A 26,154-nucleotide genomic window follows, 5' to 3' on the forward strand; every position below is an offset into this window, starting at 1 on the left:
GCACTGACAGTTCCATCATTCTGTCACCTAAACGAACAGCTGATCACACCGAGGTGCTCACTGAGCGCCGATATTTATTAGTTTGGTCCTGCGTTTCCTTTCCTTTGTATATAACATAACGTCTTTTCTTGCTTTCCGTTACTGCGGTCGGTCTTTCACGTTTCATTCGCATCCTCCATATTTTTCCCGTTTCAAATTTGTATCCCACAATGCCTTGCGTTAACGGGGAAAGCCCACCACGTGATGCATGATGTAGTATTGTGCTATGGTGAAGCAGGAAAAAATAGTGGAGAATTTAGGGCCATATGGCTCTAAATTCATTAATTGTTCTAATAAAATTGGAAGTCTGTGATTCGAATTCAGTAGCTTTCGGTCCATTAAGTGTCCGGGCGAATTCTTTTTATGACCTAAACTTGAACAATCTGAAAGGCAGTATATAGCTTTAACTTCATTTTATCTTAAAGGTGTCAAGCAGTGGCGATAAAAGTCGCATTATTCTGCACCAGAATGCTTTCGAGATTCGAAATAAATTGACCGTCGATTTTTCAAAAGCTTCCCGTGGTTGTAATCGGTCCTTATTTGGTCATGCCCATCACTTGAAATTTCCCGCGTTCGCAGCGCCCCCTCTTGGTCAATGGAACAGCTGCGTGACGTCATACCAGTAACCATTCGGTGCAGTTGCAATGGCGGACACACCAGAAAATAGGAGCGATGCTGAGGAACTTTGCTTTGATTTTACCGATACAGAAGAAGAAAATGGCCCACAAGTAGAGATTTTGACAGCTGAATGTCCTGGTGGTATCCAGCCTTACAGATTTGAACCTGAGCGCTCATCTTCAGAAGAAAATGAGGACAGTTCTGACGACGACAGAAACGAAGACGGGAATGAAGAAGACCGGCGACTTGAAGACTTGTTTTGGTTGGTTTCTCTGACTAAATCACTACTTGTGTGTATTTTTAAAGACCGTTTTCACTTGAATTAGAATGCTGTGTGATTAATCTATGATTGTGTAATACTGATAGCTGTAGGGGGTGAAAGTATAGCTAGAAAGATTGAATTCTAGCAACTTGACAGCTTGCGATCTCGCGAAATGCAGTGGGCCTTCTGATACAGTAGACCCCTTGATATTCCAGTTTTTTCCTTTTATTGCGGTTGATTTTAGCTTGATATTCAGTATGTTATAGGCTGGGAGTATTGAGCTTTGTATTGTATTGTTTAGTAAACGTACAATCGTCAGTAATAAGTGATAATTATTAGTTAAAGGCAGCTCTGTGGCGTAAATCTTTCAATTAACCTTCTGTCATCCATTTGCTAAAATTATGTGCCACATATGTTATCAAGACAACACTTCATGTGACAAAGAAAGATATGACAAATACATAAATGTATGAAAATCATTTTGTACAATTGATTGATACATAGAAACACTTAAAACGTGTTTTTAAAAAAATATTTTTTTTCTATCAATACCTAGCCATGACCTTGAAATCAGATCCATTGATGATAACAGTCACAAATAGTGTTCAGTGTTCGTTGTTACAGCCAAACACAATACACCGATTAGGCATTTTGTATCACAGAATATTAATACATCATTTCATAGTGTTTTGAGTGTTCAAAACTATCCACAAACTGAATAAATCCACAAAATCCGCAATGTAAACAACTCTGGTAAACGCACGCTATAGAGAAAACATGGCGACAGGCCAGCATCACCCAAGGGAGGTTACTGGTATGACGTCACACATGCACTTGTGTTCAAAATAATAGCAGTCCAACACGACTAACCAGATCAGTCACTGTTTTTGGTGGAAATTATATTACTACATGGCAAATAATTTACCAGTAGGTGTAGTAGAGTCATAGAAAACCAACAGACCCAATATTCATGATATGCATGCTCCCGAGTCTGTGTAATCGAATAATTAAGTGAAAGGGGCGTGTTCAAAATAATAGCAGTGTGGAGTTTAATTAGTGAGGTCATTCATTCTGTGAAAAAACAGATGTCAGTCAGGTGGCCCTAATTTAAGGATGAAGCCAGCACATGTTGTACATCCATTTCTCTCTGAAAACCTGAGAAACATGGGTTGTTCCAGACATTGTTCAGAAGAACAGCGTGCTTTGATTAAAACGTTGATTGGAGAGGTAAAACGTATATTGTAAAGAAGTGCAGAAAATGATGGGCTGCTCAGCTAAAATGATCTCCAGTGCTTTAAAATGGACAGCAAAGCCAGAGAGACGTGGAAGAAAACAGAAGACTACCATTCGAATGGATCGAAGAATAGCCAGAATGGCAAAGACTCAGCCAATGATCAGCTCCAGGGTGATCAAAGACGGTCTGAAGTTACCCGTGAGTACTGTGACAATTAGAAGATGCCTGTGTGAAGTTAATCTATTGGCAAGAAGCTCCCGCAAAGTTCCACTGTTAAAAAAAAAAAAAGACGTGCTGAAGAGGATACAATTTGCCAAAGAACACATCGACTGGCCTAAAGAGAAATGGAAAAACATTTTGTGGACTGATGAAAGTAAAATTGTTCTTTTTGGGTCCAAGAGCCGCAGACAGTTTTTCAGACGACCCCCAAACACTGAATTCAAGCCACAGTACACACTGAAGACAGTGAAGCATGGTGGTGCAAGCATCATGATAGGGGAATGTTTCTCTTACTGTGGTGTTGGGCCCATTTATCGCATACCAGGTATCATGGATCAGTTTGCATATATCAAAATACTTGAAGAGGTCATGTTGCCTTCTGCTGAAGAGGAAATGCCCTTGAAATGGGTGTTTCAACAAGACAACGACCCCAAACACACCAGTAAGCGAGCAGCATCAGGGTTCAAGACCAACAAAATGACAGTTACGGAGTGGCCAGCCCAATCCCCGGACCTTAATCCGATAGAAAACTTGTGGGGTGACATCAAAAATGCTGTTTCTGAGGCAAAACCAAGAAATGCAGAGGAATTGTGGAATGTTGTCAAATCATCCTGGGCTGGAATACCTGTTCACAGGTGCCAGAAGTTCTCAGAAACCGTGGTTATACAACTAAATATTAGTTTAGTGAGTCACAGGAATACTAAATCCTTAAGATTTTTTCAGTTTATACAGTAAATATTTGGAGTTTGTAATGAAAAATGCAGACACTGCTATTTTTTTGAACAGCCCAATGTTCATTTTTCTTCATTTTCTGTAAAGTAATTAAAATATTCATACATTTTTCTTCATGTTTTGATGTAGAATATAATGTGCAGTGTTCCCAATGCATGGAAATAAAAACTGTTATAAGGATTTTGAGCTTTACTCACGTTTTTAAACACACTGCTATTATTTTGAACACAACTGTAAGTTGACCTAGTTAACGTCTGGCTGCCTAAATTTGGCTGTGCGCGTCAACTTTAAATGCTTGTAGCGGGCGCATCGTGACACTGAGATCGCGGGAAACCGAGGGGCTTGAATAACCCACCAAACCTGACATTTTGACACGATATAGCCTGATTGCTGAAATTACCGCACGACGCCTTTAATGTGTGCTTTTGTCATGGTTTTGTTCCAGAATTAATCTAAAATTGAAGGAAATGTCCATTTAAAGAGCAGTTAAACAGTCGGAAGTCTGTGTGACAGAAGACCTCTTTACTTTTAATCGTCTTGTTCTAATGGTTGGTCTGCAAGTTTTTTAAGCAAATTATTTGTATTATCTCTAAATGGATTGAATTTTAATTTCTACATTTTTCTAAATCCGTGTGTATTCGGGATCAACCCGAGCACTGGCAGACATGTACATAAGAAATATTCCCACGTTGTTTCCTATTATGAGAAATAGTTCTTTATACGTCCTCACCTGGTGCACAGTACATTTCATCCATAGCCTGAGGATTAATTTCCGACTGAACCTCTGTCCACTGTCCAAAGTAAGTCAGACACACGTTTCCTGTTCAGAACACACACCTTGTTATTCGTTGCACAAACCGGTGAAATATGCATTTTGTCAGTATTAAGGAATTACGGCGACGGAAATAAAATAAATCCTCATGCAGATGTTTGTGCTACGGTAGTCACACACTCACCATTGCTGCTGAGCAGGATGTTCCTGGGGTTGAGATCCTGGCACACGATGCCTTGCTCATGAAGGCTCTCGAGAGCCAACAGGATCTGCGCTCCCCACATTCGCACCTCTCCTTCAGGAAAACCCCATCGACCAGGCTGTTGCTTCACACTGCGGCTCCTCGCCCTCAACCGAGGCAACTGACCCCAGCCGTTGACTTCTATAAGCTGCTCCTCTTGAGGAGAGCGAGGAGTGAAGAACGGCTCCTGTGTTTTATCTGAGCACAGTGGGCTAAGGAGTTCCCAGTTCTCCTCTCCAACCTCCACAGACTCTCTCTCCACGTCATTGTTCACCTGAGGAGCTGTTTTCATGAAGTCTAAGGCGGAAGGTCTCGGAGGTTCGCGTTCCACAGTAGATCGCGTTCCTTTGCAGTCCTCGGTGTCTAGATGGGAATTTCCTGAGCTTAAGCTTGCCATATAGTGGGACTGGGAAGTCTCAGAATTACATGTCTTTTTGTGAGTCATATCGTCTTGTTTTTGGTTCTGTGAGGGTAAAGGCAGGGTGTTGGGAACGATACGAACTTTCTGTGGAAGGACGTTGACTGTGCTACACAGGGTTGGCTGTGTGGCATCAAATAAAGAGCTCAGTGTGATCTGAGGTGCACTACTGATTCCAAGAACGCCTTGATTTAAACCCGGTTCCTGAGCTGGTGCAGCGGTCCATACTTTATCAAAATCTAAGCTGGAGTCTATCCGCTCGATAAGTACGTCATTTCCTAAAAGATCGGTCGTGACACTGAGTGGATCCCGAGTATCCACAATCACACAGGGATGAACAGGAAGTGGAAATCTTTCCTGAGATGTAAGACAACCTTGCTGGCCACTAGGACGAACACCGGAAAAGGAATCTGTCCTTATTGCATAAGGGTTAGAGGACTGCTCTTGCTGGAATTCAGCTTTTCCTGACTGGGAATGCTGCAGGCTTCCTGTTTCCTCACAGTAAGAGTATGTGCCGTAGCTGTCGAGCTGATGCTCAGTCTCGTTCCAGAAAGACGGTGTGTCTGTTTCTAAGCTTTCCAAATTCACTCTCTCAGGAAATATGGATGTTTCCTGCTGGTGCTCTCTGTTCAGGTGGTACAACTGGGTGAGAGCAGGTGAGGTGTAGCTGTTCTTTAGCTGGAACTTGTGTTGGTTGGGGGTGGAGCAGTCTGGATGTTCTCTGGCTACCTCACTTCTGATCCAGTGCAGTTTGGGGAAGAGCTTTCCACCTGAACAGGAACGAACAAGTCATGTTCCTTTGTGTTCTTGACAATGTTATAACCTTTTCATTGTTCCTCCATTTGTTGTTTTTAGAAATATAAAGTGTGCAAAGTTTCATCTCAAAAGCAATTGAATTCACTTCTAATGGCTAAGGGTGATTATATTACAGAACAAAATCCATAAAACATACACGTGACTGACTGACTTAATTATTATACCCTGCTCCGGGGGGGGGATACTGGTTTACCTCTGTCTGTCTGTCTATTTCCGTCCATCTGAAACACCCTTTTTCTCAGCAACCACAAATCATAGCCACCTGGCACCAAACTTCAGCTTGGGGTTCTATACCGTTTTCAGGCCTGTCGCACATCGACTTCCTATTGACCGACTGAATGTATTTACAAAATACATAGTGTGGACTTACAAAATTTTTCATAACATTTTTCTCAGCAACTCCAAATCACAACTGCTTGATATTTGGTACCGAGCTTCAGCTTGGGGTTCTATACCGTGTATACCGTTTTCAGGTCTGTCGCACATCGACTTCCTGTTTACCGACTGAATGTATTTACGAAACATATCTGGTGGATTTCGACGCTATTTTAAGAAGCGAAATGCTTTTTCAAAATGACAGTTTACCAGGATGCTGTTTGAAACCCCTGGGGAGAGACACTGCTCTTTACTTACTTGTTTGAGGGTTAATTATTTGTTGAAGTCAACACTCATAATAAGTGTCCTATTCCTTCGATCACTTGCGTTCTGATATAAGCGAGAGCGGGGGGGATACGTAAGTGAGCAATAGCTCATAGTTGATCTTGTTTTATTTATTTGATTTGTGACCGGGGAAGAATTAAGGGCAAACCCCAATTGATTTTCAACCCCAATAATATCATCTTTTGGCTGCTCCCGATTAAGGGTCGCCACAGTGGATCTTTCGTCTCCATTGCTCCCTGTCTTCCGCATCCTTCTCTACCACACCTGCCACTTTCATGTCCTCTCTCACCACATCCATGTATCTCCTCTTTGGCCTTCCTCGATTTTGTTTGCCTGGCAGCTCCATCCTCAACATTCTCCTTCCAACATGCTCTGCATCTCTTCTCAGGATGTGCCCGTACCATCTCAGTCTCATCTCTCTTAGCTTAATTCCCAAGCTCTCCACATGTGCTGTCCCTCTGATCAGAGGCAATTCTAGAGTCTGTTGTGGCCCCAAGCAAAAATTTCCAGGGGGCCCTTCTGACCAGTGTTCATCACCAATATGTTATAAATAATCTGACACCAACGAAAAATGTATGAAACCAAAGTTTTTTTTAAATTCCAAATGTGAAAATACAATGGTAAAAAACAAAATAAATAAGCCCTCGGGCACCGACTCTCGGGGGGGCCCCTGGGCCAGGGGGCCCCAAGCAGTTGCCTGCCTTATTTTTAATATGTAGTGGAAGTTCATTATGTCTAACTATTAAAGCTATTTTAAGTTCGTTTCTTAAGACAAGGATTTTTAAGATGTTACCTTGTTGACAGTTTCGGCGAGAATCTTCCGCCTTCTTCTTCTTGAAGAAGGCGGAAGATTCTCGCCGAAACTGTCAACAAGGTAACATCTTAAAAATCCTTGTCTTAAGAAACGAACTTAAAATAGTTGCCTGTCTTGCCTGTTCACAAGCTGCGCGTCTGCCTCTGATGTGCTCGTTCCTTATCCTGTCCAACCTCGTCACTCCCATCGCAAACCTTAACATCAACTCCGCCACCTCCGACTTTGCCTCCTGTCTCTTCGTTAAGGGTACGGTCTCCAATCCGTACATCACAGCTGGTCTCACTACTGTCTTATACATCTTACCTTTCACTTCTGCTGGGACTTTCCTGTCACAAATATAGTTAATTATATTACTGGTGTTTCAACCTCAATAATATCTCATCTCATCTCATTATCTCTAGCCGCTTTATCCTTCTACAGGGTCGCAGGCAAGCTGGAGCCTATCCCAGCTGACTACGGGCGAAAGGCGGGGTACACCCTGGACAAGTCACCAGGTCATCACAGGGCTGACACATAGACACAGACAACCATTCACACTCACATTCACACCTACGGTCAATTTAGAGCCACCAGTTAACCTAACCTGCATGTCTTTGGATTGTGGGGGAAACCGGAGCACCCGGAGGAAACCCACGTGGACACGGGGAGAACATGCAAACTCCACACAGAAAGGCCTTCGCCGGCCACGGGGCTCGAACCCGGACCTTCTTGCTGTGAGGCGACAGCGCTAACCACTACACCACCGTGCCGCCCATAATTAACTAATTGTAAATTATATAATTTATGTACTTACAGCTATAAAGGTTAATGTAATGTAATCAGGGGAGTCATAAAACACCTATACCAGTGGCGAATGGACTTTGAGGACTTGAAAATTCACAAATTGATTTGCTTTGGTGCGAGACAGACTAAAACAAGACGGGCGCGTAAATTTTGCAGTTAAATTTGTGCATGGTGCAGTTTGTTTGCCCTGAACCATCTACTGCACATGAGAGACGGTGAGTTTTTGGATAGTCTTGAGTATGTCCAGACAGGTGCCAATACCTTTTAAAATTAATGCACTTAATGAGAAGGCTGAGTTTGCAAACTTTGTGATGTTAAAATATAATTAACATATAAATTGTATGAATTTCAAATGGCATTTTATCTGGACATGTGTAGGTTCTTTATTTTTGTCATTATGTTACATCCTTTGTATCGAGCGTCTATACTGCAGGAAAAGCCATCTTAGATGAAAGATGCCAAATTTCCCATGGAGCATGGACAGCAATATTATAGTCGGTAGTCCTGATGGTCATTACTTAAGAAAGCGGGACAGTTTTCACCTTCGGCATTAATATTTACTTTATTTGATGGTGTACTGGCACAGCTAACGTTTGCTCTGTCTTTCTACGTTCTTATTCAGTACTTAAAATTAAGTTATTCCATGAAATCGAGTCGTACATGAGCTGATGGCTGATGAAGTGCATAGCACCATGTACGACAAGATTGAGTGGAATAACTGTTTTATTCTATCCACGTTCATTGGATTTTGAGAAATGGGGCATTTTTAGTTTTTGCAAATTCGATAAATAGACTTTTATACAAAACGTCTGACAAAATCATTTCCACTTAGAATGTAAACAGGCTGCGAAGTGACGGGAACAATTTGTGAAAAATGCTATAATAATTTTTGAAAAATTAAAAAAAGAGACGACATTCTTACCATCATTTATTTTCATTCCGTATTTTGTTACTTTTTTTTTGTATTTTTTGGGGGGTTTTGTTTTCGAGTTGAGTTATTATTTCGTCCTCGGTTGGTTCAGCAGCACGCTCTGCCATTTTGTTTTTCTCTACCCACGGTATATGAGCTGATAGCCTAGTAGTAGAGTAGCCAATCAGAGCGCATGATTGCTCGTATCCAGTGAATGTGGGTAGAATAATGCTTAATGTACATTTTGCTTGCTTGCTTATTTCCTTTATTCTACCGACTACCTAATTTTAACCATTTAGCCTAAACTGCTTGTTTCTCTCGAACTTTAGCTGCACCACCATGTAGCCTGGGCCCGCCCATCCTAAGTGTGACGCAACACGGGGGGCTGTTGCGAACTTGGCTTGCCTTGCCAGACTATCTCCAGCTCTTCCAAGCTCCCAAAAAATCGGGAGCCAATCAACTTTGAGCATCTCCAACGGCCCTGGGTAGAGGCGTGTTCAAGGCAGTGACGTAGTAGAACTGCGACCGGAAGCCATAGATTGTTTACAGAATCTATGCCGGAAGCGCTTCATTCACTAGAAACATTACGAACATGGAGCAGCGGCAAGCCTTTGACACAGCGGTAGATGCTGTATTGAAAGCATTCAACGGGAAGTTCTCATTGAAAACGGAGCAAAGAGCAGCCCTGGAGGTATTTATCTTCTTCCTGTTACTCAAGCAATTTCCGTCGCGTCACATACGTCAGAGGAAAGAGTGATGTGATTGGTTTAAGCTTCGTCACAGCCTTTTCTGGCTTTGACCAGTAGCAAACTGAGGCATTTCAGGGAGGCGGGTCAACCACGCGCTTTGGGAAACGGTTGGGCTTAATATCTATGCCAGACCAATAGCTCGTAGAGCTTTGAAGTTGCGTTAGCCAGACTAACCAACATGCTGTGTTGATTGTTAAATAAAAGCAATAATTAAAAAAAAGTCATGCATATGTTAAGCTGTTGATTTTAAATATCTCATCTCATCTCATTATCTGTAGCCGCTTTATCCTGTTCTACAGGGTCGCAGGCAAGCTGGAGCCTATCCCAGCTGACTACGGGCGAAAGGCGGGGTACACCCTGGACAAGTCGCCAGGTCATCACAGGGCTGACACATAGACACAGACAACCTTTCACACTCACATTCACACCTACACTCAATTTAGAGTCACCAGTTAACCTAACCTGCATGTCTTTGGACTGTGGGGGAAACCGGAGCACCCGGAGGAAACCCACGCGGACACGGGGAGAACATGCAAACTCCACACAGAAGGGCCCTCGCCGGCCCCGGGGCTCGAACCCAGGACCTTCTTGCTGTGAGGCGATAGCGCTAACCACTACACCACCGTGCCGCCCCGATTTTAAATATGTAATCTATTAATTGATTTCATATGTACAAGAACTAAAGGACAAAAGTACTCCAGAAGTCCTGTGGTATATATTAGTGCTGTTAAAGTTACCGTCATTGATTCTTTTTTTTTTAAGATGAGATACGAGTGATTCCACGCTTATGGGTACTGAAATGGGGACATGAACTCCCCTCATTCTCATCTCATTATCTCTAGCCGCTTTATCCTGTTCTACAGGGTCGCAGGCAAGCTGGAGCCTATCCCAGCTGACTACGGGCGAAAGGCGGGGTACACCCTGGACAAGTCGCCAGGTCGGGACATGAACTTATTCACCTAAAACCATTTCTTTTTTTACCATCAGGTCACAAAACATGTAATCTTTAATGAATGATATGTTAAAAGATAACTAATTTTCTGAGATGTAATAAAAACATATTTATATGCCAAAGTCAAGCCTATGAGTTCCAAAATGATGTCTGTTACATTACTTCTGTTATGATTGTCCATCTCGCGTCTGTTACAAATTAATTACGATCTAGCTATATACCATGCTAATCTTATTGAAAGAATGTGTATGTTTATTCTACTACACATGTTTATTAATTATATTTGCTAAAACATCACCTTCCTATGTTTCAAAAAGTAATTCTACATTGTTAAAATTGAGAATCTATATGTCCACAACACTTCTGTTACGTTCTGACTTTGGCATATAAATATGTTTTTATTACATCTCAGAAAATTAAAGTTATCTTTTAACATATCATTCATTAAAGATTACATGTTTTGTGACCTGATGGTAAAAAAAATAAATGGTTTTAGGTGAATTTTTAAAAATAAGTTCATGTCCCCATTTCAGTACCCATAAGCGTGGAATCACTCATATATGTAACTCTATTTTGTCCACTAATAAAAAGAGCTGGACATGCCAAATTTAAGACTTGAGATTAAACTCGGGTCCGTACTTTCAGTCTATTTCTGTATTAGCAGTACTTCACCAACTCGCGGTATAATAAACAGCTGGCTCTGTGTGTTTGTGTATCTGGCTTACCGCAGAACATTTCTCAACTCACCTTGAACATGTTCTAGATGTAGGAACACTGAGTCCTCGCTGACGTAGTATCTCAGTAACTTTACCATGAATGGGACACCCTGAGGGATGATGGTGGAACGCTCTCGATTCTCCCAGCTGGACTTAGGCAGGCTCTGGAGGATGGGAGGAATTATATACACTATGTAACCAGTGTTATTAAAAAATATTACAGTAGAAAGCTATAAAAAATATTCTTCAATTCATATAAAGACCCTAAACCAAAACACACCTCAGAAATATGTATTTCATCAAGTTATGTGTTAAATATAATGAGACCATTCTTGATTCTGATTGGACAGAGTCAAAGTCCCTCTCACGCCAGAATCTGGTCTTCCCAGGCAGTCTCCTGTCCCAGTACTAACCAAGTCTTTAAGGTGTATGGGTGCGGCACCGATCTCCGTTTCAATAGTCCTCGGCCTCTCGCCTATACAGCTAGGGGCTGGTCCTTTGGTAACCACAAGAGTTTGACTTCCCCGCTCACATCTGTCTTACCAGACGGTTGGAGGTACCATTTTTATGGTGAGCTTTGGTATGACTTGACCGCGAGTAGAACTCGCAATCTACCGGTCAAGAGTCGGACATGCTAACCACTAGGCTAACTCGCGGTTTGGACAGAATCAGGTGTTGATTTAATTTTCTATAACCGCAGCTCTGACAGTAGTCCTTGATGCAAGGCAAATCACAAGTGGATATTAAAGGTACTGACTGCAAAGTCATCTGAGATTTTCAAATTTTTTATTGTGCATGGCATTTTCCTATGTCCCGCAAGAACAATATCATGTGGACGAGATGTGATCATTTTGATATCCCGAGGGTCGCTTTTCTCCATTTTGGGACTGCATATCCCACCCTTTGAGGTAAACAGTACGGCCCTACGGAAACAGCCGAACGTGAGGAACTTGAACTAATTAGCATAACTATAGAAGCGTGTCATACCAAGATGGCGACGCGTGAAAAACATCGTGATTCTGCATCGACCTCTGAGAGTTCTGAGTCGCAGGGATGTAATTTGTGGTTGACCTTCGCGAATAGATCCGTGAAACAAAAAGACAAATATCTCTCTTCTGTTACTGCTTTTGTGTTATCGTTTCTATCGCTTTAAGATCAGAATATTAGGTGTACAACTCCATACTCGGACTCGCTGCAAATTCATCAGATTTCGCACCGGTTTCATCTTTCAGTCGATTCCAGCGGTCGAGCTTTCTTTCTCATTCATCTCATCTCATTATCTCTAGCCGCTTTATCCTTCTACAGGGTCGCAGGCAAGCTGGAGCCTATCCCAGCTGACTACGGGCGAAAGGCGGGGTACACCCTGGACAAGTCGCCAGGTCATCACAGGGCTGACACATAGACACAGACAACCATTCACACTCACATTCACACCTACGGTCAATTTAGAGTCGCCAGTTAACCTAACCTGCATGTCTTTGGACTGTGGGGGAAACCGGAGCACCCGGAGGAAACCCACGCGGACACGGGGAGAACATGCAAACTCCACACAGAAAGGCCCTCGCCAGCCCCGGGGCTCGAACCCAGGACCTTCTTGCTGTGAGGTGACAGCGCTAACCACACCACCACCGTGCCGCCCGAGTTTTCTTTCTCTTCACGAAAATTCTTGTGGACAGCCTTTTGGGTTCCATCGCTTTCTAGCTGATTTGCTTTCATATTTTCTTTTTCTTTCCTTTTAGTTGGCAGGAGAGCGGAGTCCGCCATGTTTGCCCATGCTGACTTGTTTTGGTTAAAAGTAGGTCAAACGTCCCACGGCGGTCACGTGATATTGTTGCTCACTTACTTCGGCAATCTCCAGAATCGTAAAATACGGAACGCTTTTTATCTCGGCAAAACATTTACACACAGGATGTACGGTGTGTGCGCACGCAGCAGCGTAACTCCTCAACTTCAACTCAAATCAGTGCAAAACATCTTGAAACTCCAACAGCAATAGAAATGGAACATTTTTGCCCAGAATTCAACTTTGCAGTCAGCACCTTTTAAAGGAGAACTGAAAGCAAAAAAATTTTTTAGCAAAATTCTATTTCTCATTTTATTAAATATCGGAATGCATTTTTGATCGCTATTTTGTCGCTGCTATAGCAAGTTATGAGCGTTTGAAATATGCTCTGTAATATATCAGTCCATATGTCAAAGCAACGGCCGTAAACGAGATTCGTTGAGACCTGTGCGAGACATCGTAGGACGGAAGTAAAACGTACAGCGGAAATCAAAGTGACCGACATCTGCCAACGTTGTCAAAAGACGCGCGTGCCCTCTTTCGAACGCTGATGTAATCAAACCGGAAGTTTTGTTTGTTTTTGATAGCGATCAGGAAAGTTTGAAAAAAGTAGGCAGTAATCGTCATTTAAACTCGTTTTTGTGCAATATTTAGTTTGGAAAACAGTTTTCAAAATGGCGGCACTGACACCTGGCTGACACTTCACGTTTCGAAGTCTCGCACAAGTCTCGTGAAGATCGCGCGGATAAGCGACGCCTGCCGTGGACCAAACGAACTAAATTCAACACGGCTAAAAACCGAATAGGCCGATAAGTATAATATTTAATTGCAATTAGTTGCTGATACGAGTCACGATATACAGTGAGGTTACTAAAACCGAAAACGGAATCGAATAACACACTAATTAAGAAATAAAACAAATTTAAAAATGACGTCAGTTCCCCTTTATCATTTCTATAGGAAGAACTTAAACAGGGATTTGTATAGCAGATGCTCCACTTCAGAGGAAAGTCTTAAGGTTTCTTAGCAACATAGCAAGCCTTTTTTTTTTTTTTTTTTTTGGTCTTATTAACTTCAAGACAGAAAAAAGAGGCTGATAAGGGAATGTCTGTTTATAGCTGCTGTAACGTTAAGTGCCAACAGGAATTAACTTGTTTATTGTTCCACAACAGTAAACATCACGTCACTATAAACAGATAAAAAGTATTCATTAAAAGTATTTCTTTAATTAAGACAATTGTTCGCACTGGCCTGAAGAAATAAAACCCTACATGATGGCGCTGTTATCGGATAATAATCAAATTCTGGAGGATAGTAGATCATTTTCCTATAACAGCACATCCAATCATATTTTATTCCTTACTTACTGTAATAGATGTACAAAAAAGTAGTCCAGGGTGTTTCAAAAAATTTGATATTATCTGAGATGTAAATATCCCAGAAACTACATAGTCCAGGCAAATGAAACTGAACAGGCTTAATGTTGAGCAATATAAGACTTATTCCTCCAAATTTGATTGAGAAATTCAAACGTATGTGGACTCCATGAACGATTTCACAAATTTTCAATATTCGCGATCGCGCTCGACCGTCTCTTCCGATGCTGGTGGTCGTCCAGATCCTTTTGCCCTGCTGCACAGACAGCCTTCTTCCTCTTTGAACTTTTTGTGCCATGTCCAAATCTGCATTGCAGTTGGTGCATTTTTAGAGAATTCTCTCATATTCTCTCATCTTTTATATTTATTTTTTCTGTGTGTTTGTGTAGTTTGATGTTTGTTTGAGTGTTTTTGTCCGCCGGTTGTGGTGTAGCTCCGGACCCAGTTTTGGGCGTCGGTTCCCTCCAGGCCTTGGTTCGCCGTGGGTGATGCCTGCGCTCCCAGCTATGGACTGCAGTGAGCTCGCTGCTCATTTTACATCGTGGTTGTCCAGCGCTCTGTGCCTTAACGCTTGGTGTGATGTTCCGAGCGATGTTGCTCGGTGGTGTCGCGGCGGCTGTGCAGGCGGTTTGGGACACACCAGCGCTCTACGTGGCGGAGCTTCTCTGCTCGCTTTGTGGATCCATGGCGTGGTGCTCGAGCGATGTTGCTGGCGGCGTCACGGTGGCGGTGCTGGAGATGTGGGACTCATTTTTATGCGCCTTTTGGTGGGACTGTGGCTGCTACACCACGGGAATTACATCCTGACCCCTACTTGGTGGACTTTTTATTTTATTTAATTAGGATTATTTATTTATTTATTTTATTTATTTTTTTTTCCTTGTCTATATTGTAAAGCATCCTTGGGTTTCTTGAAAGGCGCTATATAAATCTAAATTATTATTATTATTATTATTATTATAAATGCACGCTGCACAGTCTTGTTCGAGCGTACTCTAACACCCAAAACGCCTTTTCTTTTCCAGCGAATGGCATTTCTATACCTAAAACCAAAAAAAAAAACATGAAACATAAAATTCTGACCTGTTTCCACACGTGCTGTTAAAATTTGAGGTCAATTGAACGAGAACTGGCAAAGTTATTAGATTGTGAAATGATATCAAATTTTGTGAAACACCCTGTATTTCCAAGCCAGGTCTGCTTACTCTTACTCTGCCTACTTCCAAAATCTTGTTTCTAGTTTTAGAAACCTGAGACGGTTTGGAGTAAGATGCACTAGAGCTTTTAACTGGATCAATGACTGCTTCATGAGGCGAGACAAGGACTGAGAGTTTTTCCGCTCGGTGTTATCAGCATTCTGGCCAGACTTCAATTCTGCCTTTAGGCTGGAGTTCTAGCATCAGGACATGGCAAGGCACCTACCTTAATCACAAATATCTCCTTGCTAATCAGGTTTTGGACAGTCAGGACCTACAGATACAAGCACAAATGAGCATCTGGAGTGTGATTCACTGGCAGATGATACATAATACCAGAAGCAAGACGGAAACATTGAAGTTAATCATCATACAGTCTAAGTGCTTTTTCCTCCACTGCATCAGTTAGTTTTTTTAAAGTGGAATTGTTTCCTAATACACAGCTAGAAAACGTGTTATGTTTAAGCAGAACATTAGTGTTAATTTATTTACAAAGCGTATTCATGGGAAATATTTATAAAAGCCCTGTTTGTTTAAAGCTATACCGCCTTTCAGATTTCTCAAGTGTGGGTCATTAAAAAGAATTTTCCCCGACACTCTATTTTTGTTCAGTGGACCGAAAGCTACTGAATTCGAATCGCAGACTTCTAATTTTATTAGTTTTTTTTTTTTTAAACAGAACAATTAATGAATTTAGGGCCACATGGCCCTAAATTCCCCGCTATTTTTTCCATGACCCAATTCAAGATACTACGTCATGCATCACGTGGTGGGCTTTCCCCGTTCGCACAAGGCATTGTGGGATACAAATATGAAACAGGAGAGAAAAATGTAGGACGTGAGTGTGCGAATGAAATGTGAAAGACCGACTAGGGTAACGGAAAGCGAGAAGAAAAAACGTTATGTTATAGACGAAGGAAAGGAAACGCAGGACCAAACTAATAAATATGGGCGCTCAGCGAGCACCTCGGTGTGATCAGCTGTTCGTTTAGCGACAGAATGATGGAACTGTCAGCGCACGCTCAAAGGTAAACCTGTAGATGGCAGTAATGCAACACTGTGGATGCCAGCTGCCGTAAAACCCAAAAGAAGAAGAAGAAGATAAACCTGCGCATGCGCACACGGACTTCCTCTGTCTGCTTGACTGCACGAAGCGAGCGATTTCATGCACATTATTTGCTTTAATCCCCTCAAATTGAATAACTTCCCAGCCACAGAATGGTCTGGTTTTTTGAGATATTACACAAATAAACATATCACAATGACCAAATTTCACTGATTTTATGAAATCGAAAGGCTGTCTAGCTTTTAAAAAGAAAACATAATGAAGGCTGCTGGGTTTTGGTGCAGAATGAAGAAGTGAGTCTGACAGTCAAAGTGTCCAGAAGAACTGGGTCACTGTGTCTGGTTCTGGAAGATGCTCAGTAAAACCTACAGCTCATTTCCGCATAAAACTGCACTCACTGGACCTGAGACAATTTTTTTTTTAAAGCAAAGGGTCGTCTCACCAAATATTGATTGATTGTTTCATATATTATGACTTACTGATTGTTTTTTATAGTATTTTTTTTCAAATGTTGAAACATTTTCATTATTTTTAAGACATTTTTGGTCTACAGCATTTCTTTACACGTGCCTAAGACTTTTGCACAGGACTGTATATTGCTGTCCTCGACCCTTGCAGTAGACTGTTCTCAGGCTACATCCACACGACAACAGCAATGAGATTTTATTTTAAAAAAAACATCATCGCGTCCACATGGGCAACGGATCAGTAAAATATCAGGTACATATGGCAACGCAACCCTTGCTGAAAACGATGCAATACACATGCCACACCTCTAGGGGCGCTGTAAGACGGTCCCATCGGAGACACCAGAACAATAGAAGTAGACACATGCGCATAAACCCCTTCTTCTACCCAGTGTGAAGCACTCACAGGAACAAACACACAACAAGAAGAAGATGGCTGCGACTACGCGAGGAAATCGTGCCTTCTGTGTGTACAAATTAGTTTTATTAGTGTGCATAGTTTTCTCATCTCATTATCTCTAGCCGCTTTATCCTTCTACAGGGTCGCAGGCAAGCTGGAGCCTATCCCAGCTGACTACGGGTGAAAGGCGGGGTACACCCTGGACAAGTCGCCAGGTCATCACAGGGCTGACACATAGACACAGACAACCATTCACACTCACATTCACACCTACGCTCAATTTAGAGTCACCAGTTAACCTAACCTGCATGTCTTTGGACTGTGGGGGAAACCGGAGCACCCGGAGGAAACCCACGCGGACACGGGGAGAACATGCAAACTCCGCACAGAAAGGCCCTCGCCGGCCCCGGGGCTCGAACCCGGACCTTCTTGCTGTGAGACGACAGCGCTAACCACTACACCGTGCCGCCCGTGCATAGTTTCATATAACTTAATTTTCTTATTGTGTGTGAACATTTTGAAAAGCAGTCTTATCCAATAAAAAAAAAGAAATTCAAGAAATGGTTCAGTTACTTGTTTATTTAAAAGAAAAGCTGTATACAAAAGTGAACACAATGCAGTGGTTCATACAAAACGGCGAGAGTGCTGCTTGTTCTAGTCATGTGGTTGTGACGTCATCGTAAACAAGTCCGTTCTACTCATCCAGACGACTTCGCAACGGCGCCGTTGCCAGATCTTTCCACTCTGGAACCCGTTCTCAAAAAATATCGTTGTGGGGCACCCAAAACGCCGGTGCCGTGTGGACGCCAGGCCGAAACGATAAACAATTTTATCAGATTCACCTGAATCCGTTGCCGTGTGGACAGGGCCTCAGTGTCTGCTCTTAACTGGCATTATTAGCAGTAATATGATAGTAATTAACTCCTGCTTCGTGTGCTGGTGATGACTCAAGTTAACTCGGTTTCAGTTTAATATTCAGTTGTTAAAATTAGCATTCGCAAACAGTTTTGTTTCTTAAACACAAAGCCCTGTTTCACACCTGTTTTACTTCTGTTTTCTTCAGACAGCCCACATGAAAATGTTTATTTGAAAACCCCTGAAACATGTTTCATGGGTTTCAGTTCACACCACAAAATCGCCAGGTGTTGAAGAAAGGCACAATATGACTAATGGTTTTGTTCTTACCTTATCGATAATCCCCACCACTTTACACATCTCCAGGTCCTCCACGGGTGAGCTCAGATGTCTGATCGATCTGAATCTTAGGCTGCTGTAACCCTGCAGACCAAAAAACAGCCATGAGCGTTTCAGAACCAAAGCAGGTTTAGCCCATGCGTGACCTCAAAGCCACTGACGGGATCCTGGGGATTACACGCCGGCTGAGGGTTGAATATATTCAGGCTTACCCACATTCTTGTCCATGTTACAGTAAAGGAAATATAAAAAGACAAGCCTGGACTTTAGTCAGGAAGAGGTGACATGACTCTGTGTGGGGTTGGGGGGGGGGACAGAAGGCTGATGTAGACAAGCACGTAAAATTACACACCATAAAATAATTCATTTGGTTATTAGGTGATCTTAGAACAAATAACGTGCTGTGCTCGCCAACAGTCGATTTAGTGCCACTGTGACCAAAGACAGCTGACTACAAATTTCTGGCAGTGTCAGAAAAGTACTACTCAAATCTGAGTGTGACCTCTACGGAAGCCGAGAGAGGCCCTTCATATAATCTTTTTTTTATTCACCTTGTTATCCTGAGATAACGACATAATTAATTCAGGATCTCGAGAAAACAACACAACTAATTCGAGATCTCGAGAAAACAAATCAATTATTTCATGATCTCAGCTGGATCCCTGTATCTCCGTCGGTAGAGACGAAGCCGGGCCAGTCTTCTGCGGAGGTGCCGCGGACTAATTTTGAAATGATCCCTTATTAAAAGACTTAATGCAATCTCTCCCTGTGTCAACCCCTGATCAAAATATTGCCTTATTAGGTGATCGATTATTCCAGACATTCTAATGACCAAAGTTGCGTCTATACAGAATGAGAAATAGCCCCAAAGTCAGCATATCACAAGTCTCTTGGCGCACCTGAATGAACCATTTCTCAGCTGTTTACTCGAGATCATGAAATAATTGTTTTGTTTTCTCGAGATCACGGAATAACGGTTTTGTTTTCTCGAGATCTCGAATTAGTTGTGTTGTTTTCTCGATATCCTGAATTGATTATGCCGTTATCTCGGGATAACAAGGTGAATAAAAAAAAAGGATTATATGAAGGGCCTCTCTCGGCTTCCGTAGACCTCTGCTACGTCGCTCTTCTAAAAGCCCCCAATAGGATTGTAAAGGACGACACATCATTCACAAGACGGCTACAAATACAATAATGACAGCGGGTGAAATATAAATATGGAACATGAGGAATTTGCCGTTTTCTTTACGCGTAATGTTGCTATTATTATACCACTGGCCTGTTTCCGTTTATGCGACCACACTTTCGATACAAGCTTTGGGAAACCCACCCCAGATTGGTTCGAGCTTTGTTGCCAGGAAGGATATAGCAACTCATAGCTACTCTTTACAGCCGTGGTGAGCAGAAAAGCATCTCAGCAGGCAACAGGAGAAGACCACATAGGGTTCCACTCCTGCAGCCAAGGACAGGAATCTTGGAATCAAGAACAAGTTCCTATTAAAGTGGCTGGTGAGTGTACATAAGCAGAATGTAATAATTATTTTAATTATAAATCGACTGTTGAAGGATCATCATCATATAACTGACATGGATAGCACATGTTGTTGAACGGTCTGCGGCACGGGCGCAGATAGAGGGGGGGACGGGGGGGATTCGTCCCACCCAGATTTAAATTCACCTCGTTCGGTCCCCCCCACTTATAGGGAGGGAAAAACGTCTATGCTGTCTTTCTTTGCATAAGGCAAACCTCACGGAAAAATCAAAAGACTAATTACCATTCGGTTTATTGAGGTGCACAGCAGTACATACATAGTTGCAACTGCGCAGACTGCACAGGTTGCGAGATCGAGCTTGGTTGCTATGGTTACAAGTTTGACAGGCATATCGGGGACAGCGCCTCCTAGTTCAGGACCCCAACACGGCATGATGAAGGGTGCCAAAAGGCAGAAAACGATTGCATCGTTTAAAAAAAAAAACGACTAAGTAAACTGTGCCTTACTTTATCATATCACCTTGCAATTTTTTGATAGTCTGTTCAAAGTAATGTCGTAGTGAAAGTAAAATCGTACGGAGTAGAGAAGCCTTTCTGGTAGCCTCCTTCTTTCGGTGGTAGCCTGTAGGATACAGTGCTCAGAAGGCAGTTTTAATGTTTAATCTGGCGTTCCCTGCCATAATTTCAGCGAGCATATTGTTTCATAAGGAAACTTTGCGAAGAGTTGTTGACTGACTGCCGCTCACGCAACACACAGGCATAGTTAGAAAGTCAGGATGCACTGGTTTACACTTTACACACACACACGTAGCCCAGCCTCTCGCTATGGTTAACAGTTGGAACTTAGCGGTTTTAAAACTAGTTTTGCAGTTTTGCAATTTCTGTGCGTGATGATAATGTGTAAACTTTGGATTTCCATAGGCTATGTTAAAATGTTATCATTGTCCTGGCCTGCAGGTAGTTCCTGGTGATGGCAGTGAGGGAGGTGAAATAACATGTATACACACTACCGTTCAAAAGTTTGGGGTCACCCAGACAATTTTGTGTTTTCCATGAAAAGTCACACTTTTATTTACCACCATAAGTTGTAAAATGAATAGAAAATATAGTCAAGACATTTTTCTGGCCATTTTGAGCATTTAATCGACCCCACAAATGTGATGCTCCAGAAACTCAATCTGCTCAAAGGAAGGTCAGTTTTATAGCTTCTCTAAAGAGCTCAACTGTTTTCAGCTGTGCTAACATGATTGTACAAGGGTTTTCTAATCATCCATTAGCCTTCTGAGGCAATGAGCAAACACATTGTACCATTAGAACACTGGAGTGAGAGTTGCTGGAAATGGGCCTCTATACACCTATGGAGATATTGCACCAAAAACCACACATTTGCAGCTAGAATAGTCATTTACCACATTAGCAATGTATAGAGTGGATTTCTGATTAGTTTAAAGTGATCTTCATTGAAAAGAACAGTGCTTTTCTTTCAAAAATAAGGACATTTCAAAGTGACCCCAAACTTTTGAACGGTAGTGTGTGTGTGTGTGTGTATATATGTGTATGTATATATATATATATATATATATATATATATATATATATATATATATACAAAATGGAATCATTTGCTGACAGCTCAGTCCCCCCCAGTTCAAAAATCCTATCTGCGCCCCTGGTCTGCGGTCGTATTCAGCCGAGAGTTTATTAGGATTATCTTCTACGGTGTTATAAGCGCTGTAATAATCTCAAACGGCTGCTGAAATAGCACAGTTCTAAAGCTGGATTCAGTCCAGTGCTTATCTCTGAATCATAAGTGATACAGACATGTTAGAGAGGGAAGTGGAGATGACAGTAATAGCTCATAAAAACAGGAAGAGACAGCGAAAACATGAGCAAGAATCACATTTGTATAAGATGGAAAACTCTAGCTAGCTTCCCATAAAATAAATTATCTTGGCAAATACAATGTAATGAATGTTATGTCTCATACCCCTAACTGTGTGGTGTCTTTGCTGAAGTTGTACTGCAGATGAGAGTTAAAGATCTCCTCGGCTCTCTTCAGATACTGAGTGGTTTTCCGCTTCACAGCCTCACGCCTCTCTTTATTTGGATCCACTAAATGACAGAAGACAAAAGTTAGTTCAGACTCCTAAAGCCTCAACATGAATCCCTGATTTCATACTCACTCCTGGCCTTTAAAAGCATCGTGTTGTATTGCGTAGGACTGCTTGGTTGTTCATTCTAAAGTCAAGACTGACCTTCTGATATCTCAGAAGCCTGCATAATGCAAATGAGCACGACGCTAACAAACCCTGATAAGTTTATTTGTGAAATTTGTCATAAACAAACATTTAATTTTGATCAAATGACTGGTGTAGTGGTTAGCACTGTCGCCTCACAGCAAGAAGGTCCGGGTTCGAGCCCAGCGGCCGGCGAGGGCCTTTCTGTGCGGAGTTTGCATGTTCTCCCCGTGTCCGCGTGGGTTTCCTCCGGGTGCTCCGGTTTCCCCCACAGCCCAAAGACATGCAGGTTAGGTTAACTGGTGACTCTAAGGCTACGTTCACACTGCAGGCTGAAGTGACTCAAATCCGATCTTTTCGCCCATATGTGACCTGTATCCGATCTTTTATTGACAATATGAACGACACAGATCCGATTTTTTCAAATCCGACCCAGGCCGTTTGGATATGTGGTCCTAATTCCGATTCCTATCCGCTCTTTTCATATGCGACTTCAGTCTGAACCGCCAGGTCGCATTCATCCGACTTACACGTCATCAACAAGCCACAAACGTCACTATTCTGCGCTGAAGTAGGCGGCGGGTCTCTCAAAAAAAGTTACAACAACATGGCGCATGACATCAATGCGAGGGACGCTTCGGGCTGTGAAGGTTCTGAATCTTCTCAATGGAAGGACGCAGAGGTTAGGGAGCTGATTTCCATTTGGGGGGATGCAGCTATTCAAGCTAGATTGGATGGATCATACCGCAACCGGGCGGTTTTACTTCCGTAAACACTGGCCATGCTCACTGCGTGTGACGTCGTCGTATCCTGCAATGCGCATGCGGAACACTTTTAGGTCGCTTTTCGTTCATACTGAGGATCACATACAAGTCGCATATATTTGTTAATGTGAACGACCTCACAAAAAAATCGGATTTCACAAAAAAATCGGAATTGAGCATTAAGCCTTGCAGTGTGAACGTAGCGTAAATTGACCGTAGGTGTGAATGTGAGTGTGAATGGTTGTCTGTGTTTATGTGTCAGCCCTGTGATGACCTGGCGACTTGTCCAGGGTGTACCCCGCCTTTCGCCCGTAGTCAGCTGGGATAGGCTCCAGCTTGCTTATGACCCTGTACAGGATAAGCGGCTACAGATGATGGATGGCTGATTGCAAGCCTACAGTATCTTCAGCCAGGATCATCAAGACCTGTCCCAAGTGCAATGTGTATCGGTACAACTGCGATGGATTTGTGAAGAATATGCCTGTGAAGGTTCTCGGTCATCCAGGTCATCGTAATCCGTAGGTGCTAAAGAAGGCAACTGGACTTGCTTGAAATCCTTGAAGACGTTCCACCTCTCATCCGAAAGGCTTCTTCAGTTCTGTCTGACTAGTGTGTAGTTTCAGGTATTTATCCTCTAGTCTAGTGGACCAAAAGCAACCCTAAGGAGTCTTTGAGGTCATATGGGTCATTCACACCTGGCTTCCAGTGACCCTAACAACCTACAGGATGACCGAAAGGGTCAAAGTGTGACCTCAAAATGTGACCTCAAAGACTTTCCGTAGGGTTGCTTTTGGTCCACTAGAGGATGCCTGAGTTAGACTGCCCATGAGTTAGACAGAACTGAAGAAGCCTTTTGAACGAGAGACGAAACGTCTTCAAGGATTTCAAGGAAGTCCAGTTGCCGCCTTTAGCATCTACGATTTGTGAAGAACTGAGCTCGGATTTGAGCCCATCGAAAGACGTATAAACAAATCTGCATCTGATTCATGAAACAGTCCTGCGGCATCAATTATCTGATCTCAAATGATGTAGCTGTGGATACAAGATCTCATCCTCTAGTCCATTAATTACATGTCATGTGCATACAATATGCCATGAATCCTCGAATACGCATCTAGATGAAAAATATCCTAATGTTGAGTCAGTGACAGAAATACATTCAGGAGATAAGTTATTACGCAATCTGAGGAAGTCAATCTAGCCGAGAAAAAAATACCTTCTGTGAAGCTGAGTAAAAGGTTCTTACTGCAAAAAAAAAAGGGGGGAGAGAGCATCAAAAAACTCAAAATAAAATGCAGTCAGTGGAGGAAAGGGTAGCAGAATAGTTCCATCCATCCATCCATTATCTGTAATCGCTTATCCTGTGCAGGGTCGCAGGCAAGCTGGAGCCTATCCCAGCTGACTACGGGCGAAAGGCGGGGTACACCCTGGACAAGTCGCCAGGTCATCACAGGGCTGACACATAGACACAGACAACCATTCACACTCACATTCACACCTACGGTCAATTTAGAGTCACCAGTTAACCTAACCTGCATGTCTTTGGACTGTGGGGGAAACCGGAGCACCCGGAGGAAACCCACGCGGACACGGGGAGAACATGCAAACTCCACACAGAAAGGCCCTCGCTGGCCCAGAACCTTCTTGCTGTGAGGTGACAGTCCTAACCACTACACCAGCATGCTGCCCCTGGTAGAATAGTTTTTCGTTTTGTTGGTATTCCATGGGAGAATATAGACAGTTAAAAGCAGGGTAGGTCATTTTGGAGAAACCAGCAAAACCCTCCTTCCAAAGCCACTCCTCCAAAACACATGACTGCACATTGCCTGATTACTGCTGGAGGATGAGTCTATGAGAGAGAGAGAGAGTGTTGGGTGGAGGAGTGTAGTGCATCATTGTCGTATCCAACTATGTTACGTTTCACTCACATGTAAGATGAGTACTCTGAGAGCACAATATCCCCCACTGGCAGCTCTGCCATAACTCTGGTAAAATGTGACCGAATTTAACAAAATCCTGTCGAGTTTCGTGAAATTTCTCCAAAAATTGTGAGGAGTTGATTTCCTGGGACGGACGGACATCACCAAGACATAATCCCCCTTCAGGCCTTTCAGCCAGCGGGGGATAAAAATTATGAGGGGAGTTGATGAAACTGCCAAAGTACAAGTTTGTTAATAATCAAGGGCATAACTCTGGTAAAATTTCCCCAAATTAAACGAAATTTCAATATGCGTATAACTGTCATATAACAAAGCCGTTTGCCAAGTTTGGTGAAATTCCTCCACAAATTGTGAGAGGAGTTGATTTCAGAAGAACGTACACCCTCATGAAATTGCCAAAGTTATTTAATCAAGGGTCAAAACTCTGGGAAAATTTTCACAAACAAAATTAAATCGCAATACGCGTACTACCGTCATATAACAAGGCCTTTTGCCAAGCTTTGATAAATGCATCCAAAAATTGTGAGAGGAGCTGATGTCAGAAGGTAAACACACCTTCAGGAAATTGTGAAAGTACCAGGTTGTTAATCAAGGGCTGTAACTCTGGTAAAATGCAACCGAATTGAACAAAATAACAACATGCATACTACCGACATATAACAATGCCTCTTGCCAAGTTTGATGAAATTCCTCCAAAAATTGTGAGAGGAGTTGATTTCAGAAGGAAAACACACACTCATGAAATTGTCAAAGTATAATTTTGTTAATCAAGGGCTGTAACCCTGGTAAAATGCAATTGAATTTAACGAAATTACAATATGTGTATTACCGACATATAGCAAAGAATTCTGCCAAGTTTGGTGAAATTCCTCCAAAAATTGTTAGAGGAGTTGATTTCAGAAGGTGAGCACACTTCCCGGGACGGACGGACAGATAGAAATCGTCACGACATAATCCCCTTTTGGCCAGCGGGGGATAAAAAAAAAAAAACACTAAACGTTATGATGATGAATGCAAACAATGAACATAGCTATTGTTGGTACACACAGCTGTCGACTAGCTCGCTAGCTTTAGCAATGTGTCTGCAATACAGTTGCCTAGCCTTGTGGAAGTCTCCGGTTGTGCGCATTCAGAGTGCGTGCAGGCAGGCAGGTAGGTAAGTGGACCGAATGACATGATTGGCCAGGTTTTTTACAGCCCTGTGAGTGTCACAGATGATGGACATTTGTCTTTTTATTGTCCGGGCATTTCATTTATTTATTGTTGTCAGGATGTAAAGAAATATGACAAAAATGCTTCTAAAA

At 42.4% G+C, this 26,154-nt stretch overlaps 1 protein-coding gene across 6 annotated transcripts in view; it reads right to left on the reverse strand.

Moving 5' to 3' along the window:
- The window catches only part of rps6kl1 (ribosomal protein S6 kinase-like 1), an 83,590-nt gene that overhangs the window by 5,112 nt on the left and 52,324 nt on the right, over window positions 1-26,154 (reverse strand). For all 6 annotated transcript variants that reach the window (XM_060934649.1, XM_060934653.1, XM_060934647.1 and 3 more), the window contains 6 exons: window positions 21,897-22,021; window positions 18,409-18,501; window positions 15,517-15,564; window positions 10,967-11,099; window positions 4,061-5,305; window positions 3,835-3,924 (listed from right to left, as the gene is read on the reverse strand). In XM_060934649.1, the coding sequence (XP_060790632.1) occupies window positions 3,835-3,924; window positions 4,061-5,305; window positions 10,967-11,099; window positions 15,517-15,564; window positions 18,409-18,501; window positions 21,897-22,021 (1,734 nt within the window). The remainder of the gene's footprint in view (window positions 1-3,834; window positions 3,925-4,060; window positions 5,306-10,966; window positions 11,100-15,516; window positions 15,565-18,408; window positions 18,502-21,896; window positions 22,022-26,154) is intronic.

This window comes from Neoarius graeffei, chromosome 11 (genome assembly GCF_027579695.1).
Source record: "Neoarius graeffei isolate fNeoGra1 chromosome 11, fNeoGra1.pri, whole genome shotgun sequence".
NCBI classification, from domain to species: domain Eukaryota; kingdom Metazoa; phylum Chordata; class Actinopteri; order Siluriformes; family Ariidae; genus Neoarius; species Neoarius graeffei.